This window comes from Cavia porcellus, unplaced genomic scaffold (genome assembly GCF_034190915.1).
Source record: "Cavia porcellus strain 051 isolate PalLab524CR breed Dunkin Hartley unplaced genomic scaffold, mCavPor4.1 scaffold_2, whole genome shotgun sequence".
NCBI classification, from domain to species: Eukaryota; Metazoa; Chordata; class Mammalia; order Rodentia; family Caviidae; genus Cavia; species Cavia porcellus.
The window spans coordinates 77,228,348-77,253,114 of record NW_026947485.1 but is presented as its reverse complement, the minus strand read 5'-3'; the positions used below and the strand labels follow the sequence as shown (position 1 = coordinate 77,253,114).

Genomic DNA, 24,767 nt, shown 5'->3' with positions numbered 1-24,767 from the left:
GTCCAAAGGGCAATCTCAGTCAACCTTATTGAGCAGGGCTTTGGGTAATGGGTTGAGGCTGGGCAGAATGGTGTGGGATTGGCTCCAGCTGAGTAGCCAGCCTGGGTGGCAGTAGTTGACATGGCAGTGGCTGAAGCTTTTGGCACAAGTGCACCATGACCTAACAGAGTAGGGAACAAGATGTGGGAGGGGTGTTTGGGGAGCTTAAGCAGCTCAGGGATCTCTGGGGGCTGGCAGCTTATAGGGGCTGGACCTGTCACCCCAATTAAACAGCCGCTTCCTGAAATGGTGCCTAAACCCTCTGTGGCACTGTGATGTTTGGCCCTGTGTGTTGCGTGCCTTGGGGAGGGAGCAAAACCCAGAGGTGTTTTTGCAGTTCACTGTGGCTGTGGGGTTGGCCCTGAGCACACCCCTGGCTTCTGGAACTGGGGAGAAAGGCCACCTTGACTCTGCTCTGCATGGGGCGTTGTTTTCCCACAGCTTCTCTGTAGCTGCTACCTTTCCCTATCTCAGCTGAGCATGGTGGCACACTCCTGTAATCCTAGCACTTGGGAGGCAGAGGCAAGAGGATCACTACAAGTTCGAGGTCAGCCTATACTATAGAATTGAGATCCTGTTACAAAAAAAAAAAAAAACAACAAAAATCTACATGTGCAGAAAATACCTTTACTGAATGTCAACACTGCTTACTCTTTCACCTGGCTCCAAGGTGTCTAGACTTATCTCTGTTGCCAGCTGCTAGAAGGTGTTCACAGCCCCATAAACGTCACAGCACACCGAGTCCAGCACACTCAGTGGCACCTGGGATGCTGGAGGCAGGGTTATGGCTTTATCATGCTGGTGGGTTGGCTGGGATTCTTCACTAAAGAGCCCAGCCCCCACTCTCAGGGAGCAGGACCTTTACAGAATTTACAGCCTCGTGGGAGGTACAGAAACAGAGCCTTGGCCATTAATTGATTGGACAGAAAGTTACCCTAAATTCCACCTTTTTAGCCACAGCAGAGAGAGGGACAAGAGGTTACATGGTGGAGCAGACTTAACAGCAAAAGGCTTATTGAAGCCTGGGTAGAGGGGTGCCAGGGGCTTCTATCTGGGAGTGGATTTTTCCTCTTTAATGATGATCACCCCCACGGGCACGTTGGGGAGGGAGCAAGTATTCTACCTCCACAAGCTGTACACCTGGCCTGTGACCAGTCGGTACCGGGGATCGAACTCATGGCTGCCTGCTTGCAAGGCAGGCGCTTATGCCGCTGAGCTAAATCCCCAGCCCCTGCCCCACTTCTTACTCCTGGCGTAGTGACCTTGGGAGTCACCGACACTGGGGTGTGTATAACTAGCCCACCCCTTTTATTGCTGAGGAGAAGTTCTCTACAAAGGTGGTCCACTTTGTTTATCCATCCGCCTGCTAGTCTTGACTTATTTCCACTTTAGGGGTATAATGAATACAGCTCGTGTGAATATTTATACTCACGTCTTTATGAATTCTGTTTTCACCACTTTGGGTTAACTAGCTAGTAGTAGAATAACTGATCGTACAGTATTCAGCTTTTCAAGAAACTGCCAAATGATTTTCCATTACCAACAGCGCCAGCGTGACTCTCCAATGGCTCTGTGTCCCTACACTTAGGGGGTAACAAGTAGCTACCTGTGTAGACACACTGCGTAGATACACTACAGCTGGCCTCCTCAGCCCGCCTCCTGACGGACGTGTTTATGCGATCCCTGTCCTGCAGCTGTGGGCAGAGGTGCAGGCGTGACATGCGTCCAGGCTCCCACCCTGCACAGGTGACGGACCGCACGTGGCAGTGGTACCTGAGCTTGGGGGTTCCGTCTTGGCGGTGTCTGTCCCTTGCCGGCTATGAGAGAGCAGATGGCCGCACTGCAGGACTCCATTTGGTTACCAGGGCTGAGCTTGCAGCTGACAGGGAAAAAGAAAAGAGAGAAAAAGGAAGAAAAAAGGAAAAGGCCTGTCTTAGTTAATTTTTGCTGTTGCCGAGACAAAATACCCGACACCCAAAGTTAGGGCGGGAAAGGCTTATTTCATATAGTTCTTGGAGGTTTCAATCTATACTCAGGTGGCTCCAAGGCAGCGTGGCATGGCGAGGCCACCTTTCAAGGCTGCTGCGAACAGCCAGGTGGAAACCAGATGACAGAGAGAGCCGCCTTCTTCCCACCATTACATCAGATGCTGGCTCCACTCCTGGACAGGCGTAGCATGCACACCACTAATCGGAGCGCTAGAGGATGAGCCAATCACAAACACTAGATTTGGTGGTGTCCACAGTTCACAAGGCTTGGGGGCCACTGATATAAACCGTGACAGGGCCCTTGGTGCAACAACCAAAGGCTCAGGTATGCGAGGCCGTAGAGTCTTCGCCGGTGCCATCTCAGGGTAAAAACCAGCCCAGCCCACACCTCGACTGCAGCGCTGGGAGGCTATGGAAGACCTAGCAGATCTGGCCTGGCGTCCCTGACCCACACAAATAGGAAGGCGATTTCAACAAGGAGACTGACTTCTGACTGGTTTAATCAAGCTCTTCATGCTGGATTAATTTTGTTCATTACTAGTCACATGTAACCAAATAGGTCTTTTTGACTGGGTCTTGCTATGCAGTTGAGACTGGCCTTGAGCTCATTTTGTAGCCCAGGCTGGTCTCGAATTTACTAGGATCCTCCTGCCTCAGCCTCCCAAGTGCTGAGATTACAGGCGTGTACTCAAATAGGTCTTTGAATAAGGCCATTAGACTCAGGCCTTGTGTTAGGTAATCAGGCTTACATTTTTGTGTTAAGTAATTAAACTTCTTAGTTTGGAGATACATTGTTTCATTATTAAATCTTAATCTTTGTATAAGGTTATTAGACTTCTGTTTCTGATAACTATTTCTTTTAATTTTATTTAAAGAAAGAACAAAACAAATGGGTAGAAATAGTACGTACTTTCAAAGAAAGAAATAAACAGTAATAAATCACTAGTTGATGTTTACATGTTGTCCTCTTACAAATAATTGTTCAATATACAAAAGTAGAACATATAAATGGGAATTCAAACAGGGAGAATGCAAATAGCTCTGTTCAACTATCTAATAAAAACTTAGCAATGTGGTTGTCAATCCTATACTCTTAAACACACCCGCATTTATCCATATCTTCATTTATGTTGAGCTTAAACCAAAGCAGACTAAAATCACTCTGAACAAAGAATAATAGTATTGCTCGATTTCACATCATGACACTCTGGAATCAGCATTGGGTACTGTAGTGCCTTTTTTTTTCCTTCAAAATATTTGTTCATTTCATCATGTGTCATAAGATCAGTTCTCATAAAGTGTTTACAGGTTTTACACAAGCATGAGTCTTAACATGTATTTCTATCCTTTCTATATTAGAGGGGAAAACAGAACAAAGCAGGACAGAACAAAACATATTCCTATAGACACCTAAAACTAAAAAGACATGTCAAACTGCTGTACAAGGAGTTCTACCGGGGCTGGGGATTTAGCTCAGCGGCATAAGTGCCTGCCTTGCAAGCAGGCAGTCGTGAGTTCGATCCCTGGTACCGATAAAAACGAAAAAGACAAAAAAAACAAGGAGTTCTACCATGGTTACTGTGTTGTCTCTTGTTATCATCAATAGAATTGGCTATATCATCAGGTAAAGTATAATTGAATATATCAATACATAACAGTATTAATAGAAATACAACTTTGTAGATAGTGTAGAACTACAAAAACAGGTAGTAATCAAACCAGAATGGGTATCGTAGTGAATCATTGTCATTTTCAGTGTAGTTGTCTATACTCTCTGACTTGATGCTATCAACCTTAACAGTTTTGAATAAAATCTGTCAATAACAAACAGTGATCAAACAAATCAGATTTAACTAACATCAGTCATGATATAACAGTATAAGTTATACAGGGATCCAGATTAAGTTAATAGGAAATTAATGATGATTACTGTGCTATATCCTGATATTTTTGGGATAGCTGTCTGTGCCCTCAGATCTAGTGCTTGTATACAAACTGGGGTGGAATATGTTCTATCTCAGAAGAGTGGTGCAAGTAATCTGCGTTTTAATTCCTGATACACTATTAGCAATATCTTCTGCTGTCTTTTTTAAGACTATTCCTCCCCTTTCCCTTCCCAGGGTGTACTGTGCATTTTTGGGTCTCCCCAACACCCTCGGTTTTATGTTGCGGAGGCAACCTGCTATTTACCTAAGTGGTTCTGAACCTTTTCACTCCTGAACTTGATCTCTAGTTATATTTCTTTACCTATTAAAGCCTATCTTTCCAACCTATCCATAAATACTGGCCCAGTTGCTCCTATTACTCTCTGGTTCCCTATCGCATACAGTATTTTTGCTCTGATTATTCTGTTTGTCTTTTTCTGTTGGCTCTACATGCAAAGTTATGTTTCAAATCGTTTTTTTGATGGTTTGTTTTTTTGTCGGTACCAAGGATTGAACTCACGACTATACACTTACAAAGCAGGCACTTATGCCGCTGAGCTAAATCCCCAGCCCCTCAAATGAGTTTTTAATTTTGCTAGAATACCTTGATTTGTTTTTGAACATACGAGGCAGTGTTCTATAGAATGACAGACTCACAAGCATGATAGTCTCCACCTCAATTCTTGCTGATCCTTGAGGGAAGGTCCATAACTATAAATCCCTTTGTTAAAAGCAACTACCAGGGCTGGGGATTTATCTTAGCAGCATAGGTGCCTGCCTTGTAAGCAGGCAGTCGTGAGTTTGATCCCTGATACTGATAAAAATAATAATAATAATAATAATAAAAGTGACTACCCAGAATTTTCTTACTTTTTAAATTTGTTTTAATTTTTTTTCTTACTTTTTTGATCATGACTCTTTGTAACTTTTTCTCTTATATTATCCTCAAGTGATATAACTTTCTTATTCCAAAAGCTTTAGAACACTTACCCAGTGAAGAAGAATTTCTAGGTAATGTTTCTATAATTCAAGAAATGTCCATGACCAGAAGAGGTGATTGGGGTGGTGGTTATGTATAGGGTATGCATGCTGAAATGAGGTCCATTCGTCTATAGAACCAAGATAGTCCTTTTTGTTAGTGCATATTGGTTCTACAGATGAGTGGGTTTGAACAGTTTGACTTATGATAAGGGACTTATGCCCCTGACCAGAACAGAACTTTTGGACTTGTTGGTACTAAATTGGGATACAGCATTGCTTACTGATTGGTCTCATAGCAAATGTAAAAAAAAGGACCATATGAGGCTTGATAGAGATAGTCCATTCTCAGCAAAAGTGAAATTTTTTAAATTACTTAGCTAGATTTTATCAAATAACTCAGATAAAAAAAGTAAATACCTAATAGCTGGTATGCTTTTTTCTTATTATTTTAAAGAGAACAAAACCAAACAAAATAAAACAGAATAAAGCCAATCAAAACACAACAGTGAAAGTGATACAGGATTTCAAAACAAGATAATAGGAAATCAACAATACTTACCATAATGCCTCTTGTTGTCTTCAAAATTGCTGCCCATACCATCAGACATAATAAAATCAAACAAAAAAGAACAGAATAGAACAACCAAAATAGAACATTGAAGAAAACAAAACAAAATGGGGAGAATAATACTGGATTTCAAAAGACAGAAGGACACCCCCCCCCCATCGTTGCTACATTGCATGTTGTTATCCTTGGATACTCAGACTAGCTGTGTTAGACCTGCAACGTCAGTCAAACAATACAAGCAATAAGTTCTTTTTGTACCTCAGTGCTATCAACCCAGCCTCCTCCAAATCAGCCTGTCACTTGCAGGTGAGCTGGTGATCTGTTTCTCTTCCTGGCCCCATGTGGTCACTGCTGGCTCATGAGAAAGGCAGATAGACTTCTTATTCCTTTTCTCTGCCCCACATGGCTGCTTGGTATGCATTTAAAATAATTTTTTTAAAATACCATATGAATGGACTGTAGCTGGATGTGGGGTACAGACCTGTGACTCCAGCACTCAGGAGGAAGGCTGAATTGAGAAGCTTACTGTGACTTCAAGCCCAGCCTGGGTTACATAGTGAGACCCTATCTCCAAAACTAAACGAAACACCCTCTTAATCCCTTCCTATATACTCTTAAAAAATAAGCAAATCTAAAGCTAGAGTGTGGTGGCACACGCCCACCATAATCCCAGCATTTCTGGAGGCCAAGGTAAGAGGGTTGCAAGTTCTTGAGCTACATAGGGAGCCCCTGCCTAAAGTAAAAATGCAGGGGATGTTGCTCAGTCCCTAGTCCCAAAAATAAATAGACGCAAACACAAGGTTCCCCGATGCTCTGATGCCACCTAAAGTAACTGCCAACCCTAAAGATAGAGCATGGCAGTCTTACGCTATCTGTAGATGCTAGCATTTCTCTACACTAAACAGATTGCTATGGCTGAAAGTTCGTATGCAAGGGCTTTACATAAAAGTTAAAAATAACATTCATAGAGAAAAGGCAGACATTAGCCACGTGTGGTGATGTAGGCCTGTAGTCCCAGGACTATGGGAAGCTGAGACAGGAAGATAAAAATTTGAGTCCAGCCTGCATAACACAGTGACTAAATGAACTGTTTCAAATAACGGGCACAGGGTATGGATGTAGAGCTAAATTCAATCCCCAGGGTATGGATGTGAAGCTAAATTCAATCCCCAGTACAAAAAAATAAATAAATAAACCAAATAGCTGGCGATTCTACTTGTAAGAAACAAGCGTGTTTGTGGAAACAGAAAGTAGACAGAGATTTTCAGGGCCTGGAGGGAGGGGAAGTGGCGAGTTACTATTAATGAATCCTCTATCACCTTCAAAAAAATGACAAAAAAATGTTGGAAATAGCTGGGGATAATGGTCACATGGCATAGTAAATGTACTTAATGGTCCTGAAGTACAAAGTTAAACATAGTTAAAATGTTAAATTTGTATCAAATGCATCCCATTAATATGTGGAATTTTTATGTTTTTATGTATTAGTTAAAAAAAATAAAAAGCACAGTGGCACACACCTGTGATGCCAGCTGCACAGGAGGCTAAGGCAAGAGGATCACAATTTCTAGATCAGCTGGAATAACCTAGTGAGATCCTGTCTCAAAAAATAAAAAGGGAGCCGGATGTGGTGGTGCACCTCTGTAATCTCAGCACTCAGGAGGCAGAGGCAGAAGGATTACTGTGAATTTGAGGCCAGCTGGGGCTACAAAGCAAGTTGAAGGCCAGCCTGCACTGCATAGCGAGACCCTATCTCAAAAGACCCAAAAAATAAAATAAAATAAAAAGGGCTGGGGATGTAGCCCAGCATGTTCAAGGCCCTATGTTCAACTCCCACTACTGCAAAATAAATAAATATTACGTTTAAAAAGATACATTTGGGGGCCTGGGATTAAGCTCCGCTGCACAAGCACCGGCAAGCTTGAGGTCCTGAGTTTGCTCCTCAGGACCAAAAAAAAAAATATGTTTAACCAGGCATGGTGGTGCACATCTGTAATCCCAGCACTCAGGAGGCTGAGGCAGGAGGGTCATTGTGAGTTTGAGGCCAGCCTCAGTTACATAGTAAGTCCTTGTCTCAAAAAAGCAAACAAAATACATTTTATATTATATATTTTTAACATAGGAAAGGCAATTATAAAAAAGTAACACACAAGGTCATTCTTAGAGCTGAAAGTGGAGAGCTAGAATTTGAACTCAAACCTCTCTGACTCAGGCCCATGCCCTCTGCGCCTGGACAGTGCAGCCCTGGAAAGAAGAGTTACCAGGAGTCAGGACATCTAGGTTCTGGCACTGTCTAGGTTCTGCACTGTCTTGTGCAGCCGGACAGAACCGGTCCCTGGGAGCCCCTGGCCACATGTCCCTGATGAGCCTGATGGGCCCTGCTAATTGCAGCCCAGCTGACGTTATCTGTCCCATGATGTTACCTCATGGGGGCCTCGAGCCTGGATTGCTGACCGAGATGCCCTTTGCCTGTGGCACACTTGAGGGGTTCCCCGTGAACCAGCAGCTTGGGGAAGACAGTAACTGGCCTCTGCTTATCCACTTGGCTCCTCCTCCGGGGGATTGCCCTGGACCTGAGCCAGCCCTTGAGGAGACGCCATTGCTCCTCCTCTCCTGAGTGCGGGAGAGGGGTCATGCCTGGCTCAGCTCCAAGATAAACTTCCACAAGCCAACATCAAGGAGAAGGGTAGCCTTTAAAAGGCTCTCCTTGAGCCCTCTGAATCTCTGCAGCTCCTCCTGCCTCGCAGCTCTGTCCTGCTGATACCCAGCTATCATGTGGGAATTGGTGACCTTGCTGGGGCTCATCCTAGCTTATCTCTTTTGGCCCAGACAAGGGTCTTCTGGTACCAAGTACCCAAAGAGCCTCCCCTCTCTGCCCGTCGTGGGCAGCCTGCCATTCCTTCCCAAAAGCGGCCACATGCACGTGAACTTTTTCAAACTGCAGAAGAAATATGGTCCCATCTATTCCTTTCGTCTGGGCTCCACAACTACAGTGGTCATTGGCCACCACCAGCTGGCCAGGGAGTTGCTTATCAAGAAGGGAAAGGAATTCTCTGGACGGCCCCTGACGGTAAGCCTGCCTACCCCCCACCCCACCCCCCACCCCCCGTCCACTGGAGCTGCACAGGTCCTAATCCCTGAAGCTCAGGCCAGGGGGAGGGGAGGGACCCCTCATACCCAACAGCCCTGAGGCTGGAGAATTCAAAGGTGGTCTTCTGAACCAGCAGCCCAGAGGTTGGGGAGGCCGCACCCTTCTCTGGATCTGATTGACAGAGAAGCTGTGGATCAACTACATAACCCAGGTCCTGGAAAGTACTCAACGAATGACCAGTGTGAATGTCACTCATCCCGAAATCGGGCAGTAGCTGCCTCCATCGGAGGTGCTGAGGACAAGCCAGGCTCTCAGCAGGCTGAGGCCGTTTCCTCCATGGCTCCAGGTCATTGGGGGAGACCTCTGCCGATCCCACCTGGCTTGCTGTCGGGTGGCCATCCCAGTCTATGCCCATACTCCCACCCCAGCACCCTCTTTGGAGACCTCCCCGACCACTCTGGCAGGACACTGGGCTGCTCTTCCTTGGGTCAGTCAGCCAGAGGGCCTGGCCAGCTTACTTCTGCCACTTCCTCTTGGGAGTCCTGGCAAGGTTTGGGGATGAAGGTAGAGGACACAGACGGAGACTTGGGGTTTCCGGGCTCAAGTCCGCATTGGGGGTGCAGGACTTGTGGGCTCTGCAGAGCAGGGCTCGAGGTGTGTGTGCAGCTGTGCAGTAAAGGCAGCACTCAGAAGCCCTGTAAGGTAGGGAGGTCAGGGCAGCCCTCGCCTCCACAAGCCTGCCTGGTCCTCGTCCTCAGGACGGCATGGTTTGGAGCACTTACCCTGTGCTCACCGGCCTCGTCCTGGTCAGAAACTGATAAGAGACACTTAGATGTCTGTTGCCTTCCAGAGAGACAAACCCAGGCCTCCTTGGAATCAGGAGCAGGGGCCTTAGGGCTGTCCTACCGAGCCCTCTTAGACTAGGTGGAGAAGAACACAGGTGTCCCCACGTGTTGGGAGGCACAGGGCGGGTGTGATCCCTACAACCTCTCTCACTCTCCACAGACCACTGTGGCCCTCCTGTCAGACAATGGGAAGGGCATTGCTTTTGCTGACTCCAGTGCCACTTGGCAGCTGCACCGGAGGCTGGTCCTGAGCTCCTTTTCCCTGTTCAGGGATGGTGAGCAGAAGCTGGAGAACATCAGTGAGTGTGGCCAGAGTGGAAGCAGGGCTGGCTGAGATAGGGACAGGGACAGGGTCAGGGTCATGGCGAGGGAGGGAGGGAAGGGTCTTGGAGAGAGGAGGGAAGGGCTGTGGGGGCTCGGTCCGGCCTTTGCCTGGTGACTGCTGCCATCTTGCGGCCACATGGGCTCCAGGCCGCCCTGGCTAAGACACTAGTAGAAGCCATGAGGCTGCTGATTCCATCCCTCTCTCCCACAGTCTGTCAAGAACTCAGTGCCCTGTGTGATTTTCTGGCCACCTGTGATGGACAGGTCAAGGATTTATCTTCGTCAATCTTCATGACGGTAGTCAACATCATCTGCATGATCTGCTTCAGTGTCTCATACAAGGAGGGGGACATGGAGTTGGTGACCATAAGGCGCTTCACAACAGGCTTCGTGAATAGCCTGAGTGATGACAATCTCGTGGACATATTCCCCTGGCTGAAGGTGAGCGCAAAGCCACCCCACCCTCAGACGCGGCAGACTGGGCTGTGTGCCCGGCTCTTCCTTTCCTGAGCACCCAGCTCCAGCCCCATGTTGGCCCTCACAACCTCACCCGCCTCTTGTGGTGCTGCTTCCCTGCATGCGCAGGTTTGGCTAATTTGTGTACTTCAGTGCTGACGACAGTGGTTCTCATTTACGTCCCAGCCACCGCATGCTGTACTCAGTGCTCCGTACCCACGCAAGCATTGCTTAGCCCCTTCACGAGGTGTGCTGGCCCCATCTTCAGACTCATTTACCTTTTCTTCTCTTTTATTGTTTGACAGTAAAGTGACTGAACCCAGGATCTTCGCACTGCATAAACCCCCTTCCTCTTTGTTTATTTATTCGTGGGAAGACAGGGTCCCACCAAGTCACCAAGTTGTGCAGGCTAAGCTCAGACTTGCAGTCTTCCCGCCTCAGCCTCCCAGTGGGGGAGGTAGGGTCAGGGAGGATTTCAGGCCGGCAGGTCTGTCTGCTTCCCTGGCATTTAGAAACCGGGCTCATAGCAGAGTGAGCTCTTGATGTTCCATTGAATGGGGCAGGAGTAGGGAAACTGCCCTAGCTTGGTGCCATCTTGGCTGCCCTTTCTCTGTCCCATCTTGCCTTCCTGATGGGCTGACTGGGTTGCAGGGAGCTCTCCTGAGACAGAAAGGTAGGGTCCACCCCTGGAAGGGGTTCTCACGCCTGGGGAAAAAAAAGGAAAGAGAAGTAGATTTGGCATCTCTTTCTTCTCTCCAGATCTTCCCCAATAAAACCCTGGAAATGATAAGGAAGTATACTGAAATCCGAGGAGCCATGCTGAGTAAGATCCTGAAAGAGTGCAAGGTAGGTGACACGGCAGGTGAGCTTCCGGGTGGGGCTGGGCGCAGGCCCAGGGTGCAGTGGACACCACAGGGTCTCTAGAGCCCGCAGGGTGCCTGACACATGGTAGTTGCATAATAAAAATTGACCTAACTCATAAATGGGAAAGTGAGAAATTGAAGGGTCAAAGGATAAAGGCACCCCACAAAACTGAACGTGGGCCCAGGGTTATTTTCTACCTCCCCTGCTCTACTGCAGGCGCCCCGGCCCTGCCCCTCTAGTCCAGGGGGAACTGGGGTGGGGGCTATGGTTGGGCCCCCTCCTCACTGCTGTCTCCTGACTTCCCCCACCCAGGAGAAGTTCAGAAGTGACTCTGTCTCCAACCTAATAGACCTGCTCATCCAAGCCAAGGTGAATGAAAACAACAACAATTCCAGCTTGGACCAGGACTCCAATCTGTTTTCAGATAAGCACATTCTCACCACCTTAGGAGACATCTTTGGGGCTGGTGTGGAGACCTCCAGCTCCGTGGTGCTCTGGGTCATAGCCTTCCTGCTGCACAACCCACAGGTGGGCTTCCCTACTCTGGCTTCCCATCCGCCTCCAGACCCAATCCGCCCAACCCCCACTCCGCAGAGGGGTATCCTCTGCCTTCCCTGCCTCATCCCCAAGCTGCTCAGACTTCCAGAAGTGGGGCCAGGCCCCAGACTCAGAGCCCCATGCGAAGGCTCTGTGCGGCCACTTCTAGACGTGGCCCTTGCACCCTGAGCAGCCTCTGCTTCTCTTGGGCAGAGAGACCATTCCCTGCACCTCGTTCTGGCCCTAGGTGAAGAAGAAGATCCAGGAGGAGATTGACCACAATGTGGGTTTCAGCCGCACGCCCACCTTCAGTGACCGGAACCACCTGCTCATGCTGGAGGCCACCATCCGAGAGGTCCTCCGCATCAGGCCGGTGGCCCCCATCCTCATCCCTCACAAGGCTAACACTGACTCCAGGTACCCTTCGTACCCAGGGATCCCCACCCTGGCCCTGGGTCACTGCCAGAGACCCTGGGCAGCCCAGCTGGCTCCCAGCCAGCCTGAGGGTCAACTTGTAGCCAAGCACTGGCTACCATCCATCAGCCAGTCGCTGCCCACCCCTGCGAACACCAGTGCTTGTTTCTCTGAGGGGAGGGCGGGTTCAGACTGCCAGGCAGAAGCAGAGGGAGCCACAGGAGGGACCAAGGGAGTCCAGGGTTCTTTCCCTGGGAAGGTGCACAGCCATCCTCGACACCCCCTTTCCTCTCCCTCTCTGGGCAGCATTGGAGAGTTTGCCATTGACAAGGACACCAATGTGCTTGTCAACTTGTGGGCCTTGCATCACAATGAGCAGGAGTGGGACCGGCCGGACCAGTTCATGCCTGGTGGGTGTCTTTCAGGCCTGTCCTGCTCCCTGGGCCCCATCATCTGCTTGGACCCTTGGCACCCAACACCCATTCCCTCTGCCACACTCACTACTAGCAGCTTTGCCTCTCAGTGGACCTCTCACCTGCTTCCTGCAGTCCACCCATGAAGGCCTCTCAGCCGCACCCCCTACCCACTCCTCCAACCATGCCTGCTCCTCCAAGAAGCCCCTCCCTCGGCCAGTGGGATTTTCACCCTCTCCTGAGCCTCCTGGATCTGGATCATCTAGGGCTGGCTGAGGGCCCGGCTGTCCCTTTTGGGCCGGGTACACCTCCCCCCTCAGTCAGAGTGAAGCCAGCCTGGTCCCCAGCCCAGCCCCTGTCTGATGCCTCCCTTTGCCCACAGAGCGCTTCCTGGACCCAACAGGGAGCCAAATCATCGTCCCCTCCTCGAGCTACTTGCCCTTTGGAGCTGGGCCCCGCTCCTGTGTAGGTGAGGCACTGGCGCGCCAGGAGATCTTCCTCATCACAGCCTGGTTGCTGCAGAAGTTTGACCTAGAGGTGCCAGAGGGTGGGCAGCTTCCGTCCCTGGAGGGCATCCCCAAGATAGTTTTCCTCATCGATCCTTTCAAAGTGAAGATCACAGTGCGCCCGGCCTGGAAGGAAGCTCAGGCCGAGGGCAGCGCCTAGACACCCATGGCATGGCTCCTCGGCCCCATCAGTAGTGCCGCTGCCTTGCTGCACCACCCCTCATCCCTCACTCCACGCTTTCTTTCCCCCTACAGCAATGGCAGGCGATGTGTATAAACTGAGCAGGTTTTCAACAGGTCCCGGGCTGCTCATTTACTTACTTACTTTACCTCGATGTGCCCTTCCCTGTCCCAGGACACAGCCTGGCCCTATGAAGCTTGTGTTCTCCTGAGGGCTGATGCATACAAATTTCAAAGATTGTCAGGGCCTGGGAGATTGATTCTGTTGAGTGATGTGGAAAGAGAATGGCCAATGTGCAGCCTGAGGAGGGGTGAAGCTGTCGGGTGCACCCACGGGGAGGAAGACAAAGGGAAGGTTCTCAAAGCGGGCAAGGTTGGCGAGCTGAAGCGGGCAAATGCACGGGGCTGGCCAGCCTCTGCGGGCCAGCAGAAAGGGCAGAAGCATGGCAGGAAGTCAGTGGCCAGCAGTGAGCATGTGTGGCAGTGGCCCGATCTGTTTTGGACTCGTCACAGTGTACCCTACTTGCTGTGGGGAGCATGGGCTCTTGAGGGCAGGAGATGAGAACAGGAAGAACAGGCAGGCAGGTATATAGTGGTCAGGAAATTGACAATGACCACAGCAGGGGAAATGGTGAAAGTGGTAGGGCTGTATTTTGAAAATAGAGCTACAGGGCCTTTGATCCAAATGAACTAGGCTTCATATATTTCACAGATTTGGCTTTGGAGGGACATGCAGCCCACAGGCTGGCACCATCTTGGTTCTTTCCCGAGGACCAGCATGTGTTGCCCTCCTGCCCTGGGGTCACACTGTTAAGGTGCTTTCTCCAGCAGTACCGGGTTCTGCCCCTTCACCCCTTGAAAACCCCAAGAAGCCTGAAAAGCCTATTCCCTAAAAGAGGGAGCCCTAAGTCCTTGAAATCTTAAAAGCAGCATCTCTAACCCCGGCCAGGGCAGTCTGCACATGAACATGCTGAAATGTCCAGGGAAAAACTGAGCCCCGCCCTTAACCTAGAGAAGCACGGTCTCCAGCTCCCCACACCAGGCAGCCCAGGCTTTGGTCACTGATGACATGGGCAGTCTTCCTGCTCTGACCTGGCAGAAGGCTCTGGAAGGGTCAGCAGGGCGAGTCCATGTTCCTCCTGGCTAGTTTTCTTCAAGAAGAAAGGTCAAGGGAGCTCCAGGAAAAAGGACAAAGATTTCAGTAAGAGCAGCACTTGTGCCCTCTGGAGTCTGTGCCCGAGGCTTCAGACGCTGTTGCTGGCTACCTGGCCCCAGATCCGTCAATCACCTGGAGCTCCTTGTGCCGAAGGAAGCCCAGATGTTTGGCAAAGCTGGAAGGGCATTGCCAAGACTCCCTCGCCTTATGACCTCAGACTGGCCTTACCAAGTAGTATAATGTGGGGGAATAAAGGTCCAGCTCTCTGTGGGCGCACTGTTTGCTGTGGCCGATAACCTGATATCACTGTGCTGTGGGTGGGGAGGCACTGTGATTTACATCACATGACACTGCCCATGGGACCATTCCTGGTGTGGTCATCAGGGACTGTTCTCCACTGTCCACACAGTGGCCCAATGTGCTGACTGCAGTGGCCTCTGTGATGCCAGCGTCTGTGTGTGGAGACAGGTTTGCTTTCTCCAGTGCCACCAGCCACACAGTAGGGTAGGACAGTGACCCTCAGAGGTGGCAGTAAATTTTCAGTGCCACTGTTAACCTCCGGGGACCACCATTTGATACATGGTCTCTGATTCTACTGTGGGCACCTGGCTGCATACAGTAAATGCCGCGGTAGGGTATTTCCATCGAGCAGACACTCAACACCTTCAAGGACATAGCAACGTGCAGTGAAATAACAGAAAAAAAGACGTTTTGTGTTTTTACCACCTTTGTTTCTAACATTCGTAAGATTTGGTTTGTTAGTGGTTCATCAAATTCCTGAACATTTAATAGTCAGCTCTAGGGAGCTAGAAGAGCCACCCCTCTGAGACCACCCTCATGGGCTGGGGGTGCAAGGCAGAGTGTGGATGCCGCCATAGCCCTCTGGTGGTGTCCTTTACCAACTGAGTGACCATTGCCCTGGCCATACCTGGCCTCTCTCCTCTTTGCACGTGGGTATGGTGCCGGGGATCGAACCCAGAACTTGGCCCTGTGCCATCCCAGCCTGTTTTTGAGATGGGATCTCACCAAGTTGCCCTGTTTGAGCTCAGACTTGCAGTTCTCCTGCCTTAGCTCCCAGAATCTGGAATTACAGGCCACAGGCACCTGCCACACTTGCCTACTTGGGCTTCTTAAATTTCAATTTTCAGCTGTGCATGGTGGACTGAAGCTGGAGGATCACAAGTTTGAGGCCAGCCTGGGCTATATAGCAAGACCCTGTCTCACACAAAACAAAACAAGATACCTTAATTTCCCTCTCTGTAATACTTGGGCATGGTGTGGGGGTATGAGGGTGTGTATAAAACAGCACTAAACTCAGCAAGTTGCTGGAGGATCAAATGCTGCATGCCGCTGTTTGGTGCCTTAATAAAGACTTTTTAGCATCAATTTATCACTCAAATCTAAAAAAATTCTGAGAGTTTCATACAAACTTCTGGAACTGCAGCCGGATCAGGGGCAGGGCGGGCACAGACCTGGCCTCCTGCAGCCCTGGCCTTGGGGTCCAGCAAGGGACACAGCGGATGCAGAGCCCGAAGGCCCCACACACACTGTTGGGTGACACCCCCAGCAGGACGGGGCTCCTGAGTGTCAGGGACAATCATGAATGGAAGGACAGTGGACCACGGTGAGAAATGAGATTCTTCCCGCCACTGGCACACTGGAAGCTCTTTTTCCTACTCCTTCCACGAAAGCTCTGTTTTTATTTCTTCTGAGGAAGAGCTAAAAACTTGAGGAAAAGGTACAAGGATGCTTCGAACCACTGCTGCCAAGGGTGGGCAGCACCTCTGTGGATACCAATCTTGCTCCGGTGGGGTGGGGGGCAGGAGCCCTCTGGTTAGGTGCAGCATCCTGGGCCTGAGCTGTGGGGATGCGGAGCTTCATGGTGTCACCACTCCCCCTAGGCTGTGGCTCCCACTCACTGGGCCCTGTGGGGAGGAACAAGATCCTCCCTGTGCTTGGCAGGGTGCAGGCGCTCCTATCCCAAGCACACTCAGGAGGCTGTGGGAAGAATCCGGAGCTACCAATGCCTGGCTGTGTGAATTGTCATGGTGTAAAACCGCTCTGTGCAAATGGCCAATAAGTAACACCATCATGGCAAATTCACTTAAAATCTCTTTATTTCCTACTCACCTCTCCAGCTGTGTCTCAGGCCACTGCCCAGAGCGTAGTCACCACCTGGAAAGATTAAATCTTGTGCTGCCTTCCACACCACAGGCATGGACTCCTGCTTTAGGCTTCCCATGCTTTTTTATGCTTTTCAGGACCTGGCACATAGTTGGTACTCAATGACCCGCAGAACAGACATCTAAGGAGCATTCCCTTTGCGTCTTTCCTCACCTCCTCCAGGAAGCCCGCTCTGGCTCTGCAGCCAGCCCGAGTGTTGTCCACAGAACCCAAGGCACAGCAAGTCAGCCCAGCCTAAGGCACCAACAGCCTGCAAGCCTCCTCTCCAGACCACTGTGAGCTCCTCTGAAGAGGAGCAGGCCCAGAAGGCATTCCATCCCCCGAGCCTAACACAGGGTGGCACCACGCAGGCCTGGGCACTGGTGAGGCCACCCAGCTGTCCCCAGACTCTGGGCCTTGCAGCCTTCTCACCAGGGTTAGCCAGGAGTGGTCCAGCCAACCTAGCTTGGTTGAAACAGGAAATGGGTGTGGGGAATTTCTCTAGTCTTGTTCACCACAACTGCCCCATCTGGAGCTTGGGGCATGAATCAGGTCTCCACCAGCACTTGGTCGCTTGGGGTCATGAGACAACCCAGCTGTCACTTCTCATTGGAGAATGAGGAACTCGGTGATCCAGGAGCCTGGACAACAGGGAGACACATAGCCACTAGAAACCAGCCCACAGGCGCCGTTCCATCAGTCAACAGCTTTTAAGAATGAGCCCTGCCTGGTGGGACGTGCCTGTAATCCCAGCATTCTGGGAGGTTGAGGCAGGAGGACTGCATATTTGACCCCCAATCTAGGTAACTTAGATGTCTTAAAATTAAAAAAAAAATTAAAGAGCTAAGGCTATAGCTCAATGTAAGGTCCTAGATTCGACTGTTAAGAGCTTTAAAAATGAATGAATAAAAAACGGCAGAAATGATGTTCACCTTCAAGTCTCTCCTATGGTTCCAAAACTGAACTATCTCTAGAGGTCAATATGCTTCACAGGTCACGGGCTAGAGAAACCCAGCTGGGGATGGTAGTGAACAGCCACACCCCAGATGTCACCCCTCTAGCCCAAGGGCAAAGACAGGGGTGAGGGATGGTCTGGCTAACTCCGGACTCTTAAACCCATCAGGGCCAAGTGTACACCTCCAAGAACAGGAGGACAACGCTCACAGACCCAGGGACTCAGCTACTAGTGCACACCCCGCCTGGGAAGCACGAAGTCTTTCTGAGAGATGCCAGGCTATGCACTGCCTTGCTTTGCCAACCTGCAGGTGGCAATACCAAGGGCTTCTGCTTGTTGGGCAGAGGTGGCAGGCGATTCCTTCCCACGGGCTGTGCACAGAGTCTTCGTGCAAGTTCTAGGCAGGTTTAAGCAGAGGGTAAAGTTGACGAAGGGCGCTCCGTGATCCCCACAGCCATGGGCACAGTGGGGCTTCCCTACTTGGTGCTCAAGGGCTCTGCTACCCCTGGGGTCTCTGAGCAGGTACTACTGACTTCAGTCTTACCTACAGGGTCAGTAAACATCTGGTCTTCCTAACTCAGTTCTAGAGGGCAGGGGCTTTGTCTCATAGTCATTTTGCATTTTCTCAGTATCTAGAACAGCACTCAGCATAATGTGGGCGACTCAAGATATATTTTACATATTAAATTCCAAGGTCAAATGCCCAATCCATATTTCCTATCAACAAGAGACTTCTGAGTGCTTGCTGTCTTTCACAGGTCCCATTTCCACCACTGGGAGGGTGGAGTCTGCCCTGAACCTGTTTTGGGGGCTTCCTTGAGGCTTCCAGGAATCAAAATTTGAGGGCAAGGGCGAGGGGAGCAAAGCACTGTAAGAAGCGAGCACAGGAGGATTTTGGGATTGATTTTTATTTGAGGTTCTCACAGTGGTTAGAGCCACTCTGTCTTTAGAACAATCACAGCACAGGAAATGTGTCACCAGGATTGCCCAGAACAGTGATCAGCTGAGTCTTATTGCTTAAAATACACATCTGCATGGAACCAAGGGCGCAATGTGCCTGGTGCGGGAATGTCTGCGTCTGCAAGTCTTCAGACTGTAGCACCGGAGCCGCCACCAACCTTCTGCTCACAGGCTGCAGTCAGCTCCGCGGAGCCCCCAGCCCCTGGCCTCGCTGTCCATCTCCTGAGCAGGCAGCCAGCTCGGCCTTCAGGGAGAGGACTGGACCCAAACTGCTGGGTCAGTTAGCTGAAGAAAGATTCGTTTTGGAAAGACTCGTTTTCCTCTGAGACACTTCAGGGAGTTGTTTGGGACTTACAGGTGGAAGAAAGGTCCCCAAGGCTGTGGACGCTCTGCGCTCAGGGCCAAGGCCATGGCCTTGCACGTCCGGCCAGGCTGCCAAGACCCGACCACCTCACTGGACAGCCACCTTTGCTTCCGGCAGAGTCCTCGGACCTCCTGACAGCGAGGCTGAGGGGCCTGGGGGGCGGCAGGCACCTGGAGCTCAGTTCCACTCCAGTGACACAATGCAGGCTTCGAGTGGCCGGGGGCGTGTGCAAACTGCAGTGAGGAGGAGGGGACCTGCCTGGGCGCAGCCAGCACCAGGCTGCCGCCCCCCTGCCACCGATGCACCCAGGCACACAGTCAGATGTTTGTTCGGTAAACATAAAGGCATAAAATAAATACTTTGAGCGGGCCTCATCTGCTTCGGATGTGTGGTTAATGTGAGCAGAAGGGCTGCCCTTCAAAGTATCTTCACAGAACACAGGGCCTGGACACACACACACACACACACACACACACACACACACACACACACGTGCACGCACACACAGTCACCCAAAAAGTCACTGTGTACAGATTTCACTTTGTTCAACATGGATTTTGGTTTTGTGGAATCCAAAAGCAAACATTCACCTCACAACCTTGGATTTGTCTGCTTTTGTGCGTGCATGCACACCATATATACATATATACATATATATATACATATATATATATATATATATATATGTATGTATATCCCCCCCACCCCCCGTAATGTAACATTAACATCTAGTCTGAAAATCATGGTTCAGGAGCAGGAAAAGAACCAAATGCTTCCTACGAATCAGGCTGGCTGGGAAATGTTGGTCTGGCTGCTTGCTGTCCCCTCTAGCATGTTCCTAGCGCAAAGCCAAGCTCCGTTAGTTCTCTGAGGCCAAACTGTATGACAATGACCCTGCTGTCCCCCAGCGGCTGCTTCATCAAGCGGGAATACAGTGAGTCACCCCACCCAAGGGGAGGGGCAGGGACAGGGGCACGAGAGGACTGGACCCCAACTGCTGGGTCAGTTAGCTGAAGAAAGATTCGTTTTGGAAAGACTCGTTTTCTTCTGAGACACTTCAGGGAGTTGTTTGGGACTTACAGGTAGAAGGAAGGTCCCCAAGGCTGTGGACGCTCTGCGCTCAGGGCCAAGGCCATGGCCTTGCACGTCCGGCCAGGCTGCCAAGACCCGACCACCTCACTGGACAGCCACCTTTGCTTTCGGCAGAGTCCTCAGACCACATCAGAGGCAGAGGATCAGGGCATGAGAACCACAGATAACCAAGGTATTTTTCCCAAGTGGTCAGTTTAAAACAAATAAACAACAACAGACTTACTAAGAATCAAAGAGAAAATACTGTGTGAGAACCAGGCCATGGGCCGCCTCAGTCTGTGTTCACAGGGCGCAAGGAGACACAGCCCTGGGCGCCGAGAGCATGGATGGCTAAGGACATGGTCACCTGCAGGAATAGCTGGAGCACAGGGACACGGGAAGCAGCTCTCTACTGCCCAGGACGAGGCCTTTCTGAAGAGTGACCTGCGAAGAACCACAAGTCTCCCTCGCCCAGGACAGCACTCTCGCCCGCTGGCTGCTAAGGTCCTTGGTGGCTTTTGTGGGGAGTACAAAGCGGGAGAAGGCAGTGGACTCCCACACCCGCAGCAGGCCAGAGCTCACTGGAGGGGCCCTCGAGGACACGGGTGACGCCCTGGCCGTGTCACTTGGACCCAAGAGAACACAGCTCTCCTCCACCCAGAGAGTGAGCCCTGTGGTGGCTCTGCAGACACCACAGTCGCGGGCCACAGTCCCCAAGCTGCTCTGGGCACTCAGTCCTGCCAGCTTCCCTCTCCTGGACTAAGACACAGCACAATCTTCTTAAACTAAAACCAGAGCACAAATTCTCCCCACTGCCAAGAATCATCTCAGGGCACAGTGCCACCCCTTCCCAGGAGCTTTAAAGACACATCTGTGACCCAGGCAGGCAGGTGCGACAGGAAGCAGGGGACAGGTAGATGTGAGGAATGGGTCAGAATCGACTCTTGGCTCTCCGCTGCACTGTGCTTTCTGTGGGGGGAGGCAACCACCCCCTGAACTGTACCCGGAGATGCAGGAAATGGAGGACAGGAGGAGGAGGAAAAAGAAAAAGAGCAAAGTGGCTCGGCCACTTCCTTGGAAAGTCACTTAATGCTTCTCTGGTGGCCCGCCACTTGCTTGCTGAGTCCTTGTGCAGGTGGGGCCTCCTCTAGCTGGGGGAGCTGCTACTCTGGGGCGGTGGCGAGTCCTGCTCATTGATGGGGTTCAGCAGCAGGCACGCGGGTGGCCGTGGCAGGTGGACGTGTCCAGGCTCGGGAGCCTGCTCTTCGGAGGGCTGGCAGAGCCCTTCCTCCTCGTCGCCAGGAAGCCGCACGTGGCAGCTGTCACAGAAGTCCAGGGGCCCATCCAGAGCCTCGCCGATGAGTGTGCTGAACTCTTTGAGGTCCTCATCGCGGTGGCCCCGGCTGCACACACACACCTCAATGCCCGAGTCCCCAGTGAAGCGGCGATGTCTGCCTGGCGTCTTCTCCTTGCTGTCAGGGAGTGCCCCGCCATGCTCTGAGCTGTCATCTTTCAGCAGCTCCTCCTTGCATTCAGAATCTTTGTCTAGGAAGGCCCCTGGATCCAGCTCATCCAGGCCGGCCACTGAGCGATTAGGCTCCACTCCGGGGACTTTGGTGGCTGGGTCAGCCGGCATGTCAGAGGGCTCAGAGTCGGCGACGCTCGGGGGTCTCGTGGTGCTTCTGCTGGGCCCAGACAAGGGGCTGTTCTGTACCCTAGGGGAGCCCCTGGTAGGATCGGTGCCTGGTGGCCCGCCACCTGTGGGGCCACACTGAGGAGGCAGCAGCTGCTGCTGCTGGAGCTGGAAGGCACTGTATGGCGGGGGAGGAGTTGGAGGTCGGTTCACCACTTCCTCATAAGGAGGTAGTAAATAGTTTGGCAAAAACCCTGCAATGGAGAGGCAGGGAGGAGAAATTATTGTACTGGCCATCACCTAGGACAGGCTGCAAAGCCCACACTAAACACATGCACTGTCCCTTCCTACCCCACAGGACAGGCACCAAGTGGTCACCACAGCTTCTTGTGGGCAGGGGAGAGGTCTGTGAGCAACTGTGTGGAGGAGAGGGATAGTTGGGAGGTGACCTAATCCAGCTTGACACCCAAAGACTCCCAATCCTGCTTCGTAACTTCCTGTCCACCTAGAGGTAAGGCACAAGGTCAGTCAAGAAGTAGCTGCCCAGAATGGACCTCGTTCCCCAGCGGGCAAGTTTATGTTCCTCGGTAGTCTTCGAGCCCCAGTCAGGGACCCTAACTCAAGGCCTTCTGACTAGGCCCTGTACCGAGGCTTCTCTTGCGAGGTTAGGAACCTGCTCTCTCTCTCTCAGCTGGCTGGAGGTGGTCTGCGTAGACAAATGAGCCTCAGCTTGGCTCAGATCAGGAGCAGGTGGGAAGGGAAGGACCTCTCTTACCAAGGCCATGCAAACAGGCCAGGTAAGTCACCTTCTCCATGTCCTGCATGCCCAGAGGCACAACCATCCCATTATAACAGTACCTGCTAGCATTTATTGAGTACTTGCTGTATGCCAAGCAGTGTGCTAAGCAACTGACCCCTTCATTGTGGGATAAACTGCCCATCTGGGCCTTGAGTGCCACTTGAAGTCACGTGTAAAGAACCCCAGAAGTCTGGGAATGCGCTTCAGGGAGGCATCAAGCTTCCCAGTTCTCTGAAGTCCCACCGCCACCCCTACCGACCCCAGCTCCTTTCATGGCCACCTCTACCAGGCAAGTGATATGCCAGGAAGCTCTCAGGCCACTCTGAGTCTCAGCTCCCTCACATATCACATTCCATCTAACAACCCTAACAGAAACAGCAGCTGCTTGAGGAGCGGCTGCCCTGGCCAGCACTTCGGAGAGCCTGATCTGTGCAGGGATAGGGCACCCCAACCACACCCAGAGGGGCCACGGCCGCTGCCCTGTGCTCCTGGCCCTGGGGTGGGAGAGGGGCTCCCAGTGTACATACTGAAGTAAAACGGCAGCGCTGAGAAGTTGTGGGCCTCCCGGTAGGCGATCAGGTTGATTTCGTGTTGTCGCTGCTGGGCTTGAAGGCGGTGCTTGGCTCGGCGGTGGTGGCAGACGCAGCAGCAGCTCAGGATGATGATGATGGTCCACACCAGCCAGAACCCTGGTGGGGCCCAGAGAGGCGGTGACATGTGAGGACCGGCTGGGGGGCAGTGTGCCAACAGGGAGGCCTGGACAGTGCTGCATGGCCGGGCCCTGCCCAGGTACCTGGCCTTTAAGCTACACGCTAGTGAGTGCCTGGCACGGGAGACAGCAGGGGAGGGATATTGACGACTTCCGCGGGCATTAAATATGGTGACCGTACAGGGCAGTGCCCTCCTCCTCTTAAAGGGATCCCAGGAAAAGGGTTTCCGCTGTCTTGGGGCCTGTCTCTCCCTTCCTCACCCACTCAGATTAGCAGCTGGTGGAGCTTCAGAGAGGCTCTACTAATGCCTAGGGAAAGGCCAGGGCTCTAGGCCACCTATGCTTCTGCGACACACAACCCTAATCACCTCAGGCCCCTCTTCCGGACTGCTTCCTCCCAGCTCTGGGGAGCCCAGAGGCCCTGGGTCCCAATCCCCACAGGGTAGCCTCGGCAACCCCAGAAGAAAAGCCCTCTTCAATTCCCACAGAATTGGCTTTGAAAAATACATTAATGAACAATTTTGCTCAAAAATTGAGCGTGCACACACATGGAGAAAAAGACAATGGAAAAATACAAAAACAGCATCTTTTCAGGTGTCAAGAGTTATGAGAAATTTAAACTTCAAATTATGAAACAAATTAGGTTTAAAAGTTAACTAATTTTATCTTTACTGCCTTTATTTTTTAAATTAGTAAATGAATTTCTAAATAGGGTTTTTAAATTTCTCTGGGGATATAGTCATACAATCAAACAATATGAATCATTTAAAAAGTGATTCATAAAATGTTACCTTTAGAATTCTATTTTTTTACACATAAGAGGTTTTTTGGGTTTTTTTGGCTTTTTGAGACAGGATCTCACTATACATTTCAGGCTGGCCTTGGGCTCACTTTGTAACCAGGCTGGTCATGAACTCATAACAATCCTCCTGCCTCAGCCTCCCAAGTGCTATGATTACAGATGTGAGCCACCATACTCAGCTTGATATTAAATGAAAAAGGCAGATTATAAAACAGTATGATCCTAATTATTTTCAACATGGGTTTTGATTCACAATGATTTAATTTTAACAAGACCAATGAAGTCACAGATACAGAATGATTATAAATTTAAATTAAAATATAAGGTATGGGGTAACCCGGCCAGGACCCCTCCTGTCTTTCAGGAGCTGTCTATTCCCCATTCCTATTCTTCAACAGATTTTCCTACTCTTTTTTTTTTTTTTTGTCTTTTCTTTTTTATCGGTACCAGGGGTCGAACTCACGACCACACACTTGCAAGGCAGGTGCTTATGCTGCTGAGCTAAATTCCCAGCCCCTGAGTTTCCTACTCTTAACCTCTGTTGTTCCTCAGACTTCATTCTGTGACTTTGGGGACGTGGACTCGGTGTATCTGACATCCAGTGCTTCCCTGTACCATGCTGGAGGTCCTAGCAAGATACTTGGAAGGGAGGAGTCAACCACTAAAACACTTCTATTGGTAAGAAGTAACACTCTTCTGGCTACACTTGATATTTCAAAGTGCTTGCTATTCAGGGGCTTCCAGACTCTAAGTGATCGGCAGATGGAACCAACGACAAATGTCCCAGAATCCTTTTCTGAGACCAATCTCACAGAGAGGTCATCTGATCTGATCACGAGATCAGCTCTCTGGAGAAGGCCACTGCCTGCGCTTTCCCCTGTTCCAGCCTTCTCAGTTCCATGCAGCTAGATGGAAACAAAGGGTACCTCTTCAGAAGAGTATTACAGACAGCTGAGTCAGACAGTGAAAGTGGGCAGAGCCGGGCCTCAGTCTGTGCAGAGGCCGAGAATGCCTCAGGATGTGG

The 24,767-nt window shown here is 50.8% G+C and overlaps 2 protein-coding genes across 8 annotated transcripts in view; one reads left to right on the top strand and one right to left on the bottom strand.

Annotated features, from left to right (window-relative positions):
- The first annotated feature begins 8,274 nt into the window (after positions 1-8,274).
- Positions 8,275-17,375, top strand: LOC100729670 (steroid 17-alpha-hydroxylase/17,20 lyase). 4 transcript variants are annotated; one of them, XM_063244608.1, is made up of 9 exons: positions 8,275-8,571; positions 9,598-9,736; positions 9,973-10,202; positions 10,977-11,063; positions 11,394-11,609; positions 11,866-12,035; positions 12,339-12,442; positions 12,828-12,914; positions 16,634-17,375. In XM_063244608.1, the coding sequence occupies exons 1-9, from the start codon at positions 8,275-8,277 to the stop codon at positions 17,068-17,070; spliced, it is 1,767 nt and encodes a 588-aa protein (XP_063100678.1). In that variant the 3' UTR covers positions 17,071-17,375. The 4 variants fall into 4 exon arrangements, with proteins under 4 accessions (XP_063100678.1, XP_063100680.1, XP_063100679.1 ...); XM_063244610.1 differs by lacking the exon at positions 16,634-17,375 and adding an exon at positions 16,549-16,577; XM_063244609.1 differs by lacking the exon at positions 16,634-17,375 and adding an exon at positions 15,436-15,673.
- A 922-nt stretch (positions 17,376-18,297) lies between these two features.
- The window catches only part of Wbp1l (WW domain binding protein 1 like), a 77,966-nt gene continuing 71,496 nt past the window's right edge, over positions 18,298-24,767 (bottom strand). For all 4 annotated transcript variants that reach the window (XM_063244622.1, XM_005005985.3, XM_003475231.4 and 1 more), the window contains 2 exons: positions 22,760-22,921; positions 18,298-21,687 (listed from right to left, as the gene is read on the bottom strand). In XM_063244622.1, coding sequence (XP_063100692.1) covers positions 20,948-21,687; positions 22,760-22,921 — 902 coding nt within the window. In that variant the 3' untranslated portion in view covers positions 18,298-20,947. The remainder of the gene's footprint in view (positions 21,688-22,759; positions 22,922-24,767) is intronic.

Bases quoted from the DNA above. Each gene is read 5' to 3' on its own strand.
- LOC100729670 (XM_063244608.1), top strand. From the start codon at position 8,275: ATGTGGGAATTGGTGACCTTGCTGGGGCTCATCCTAGCTTATCTCTTT. The intron at 8,572-9,597 runs GTAAGCCTGCCT...CACTCTCCACAG, and splicing joins TCTCTGGACGGCCCCTGACG to ACCACTGTGGCCCTCCTGTC. The intron at 12,915-16,633 runs GTGAGGCACTGG...CACCTCCTCCAG, and splicing joins TGGGCCCCGCTCCTGTGTAG to GAAGCCCGCTCTGGCTCTGC.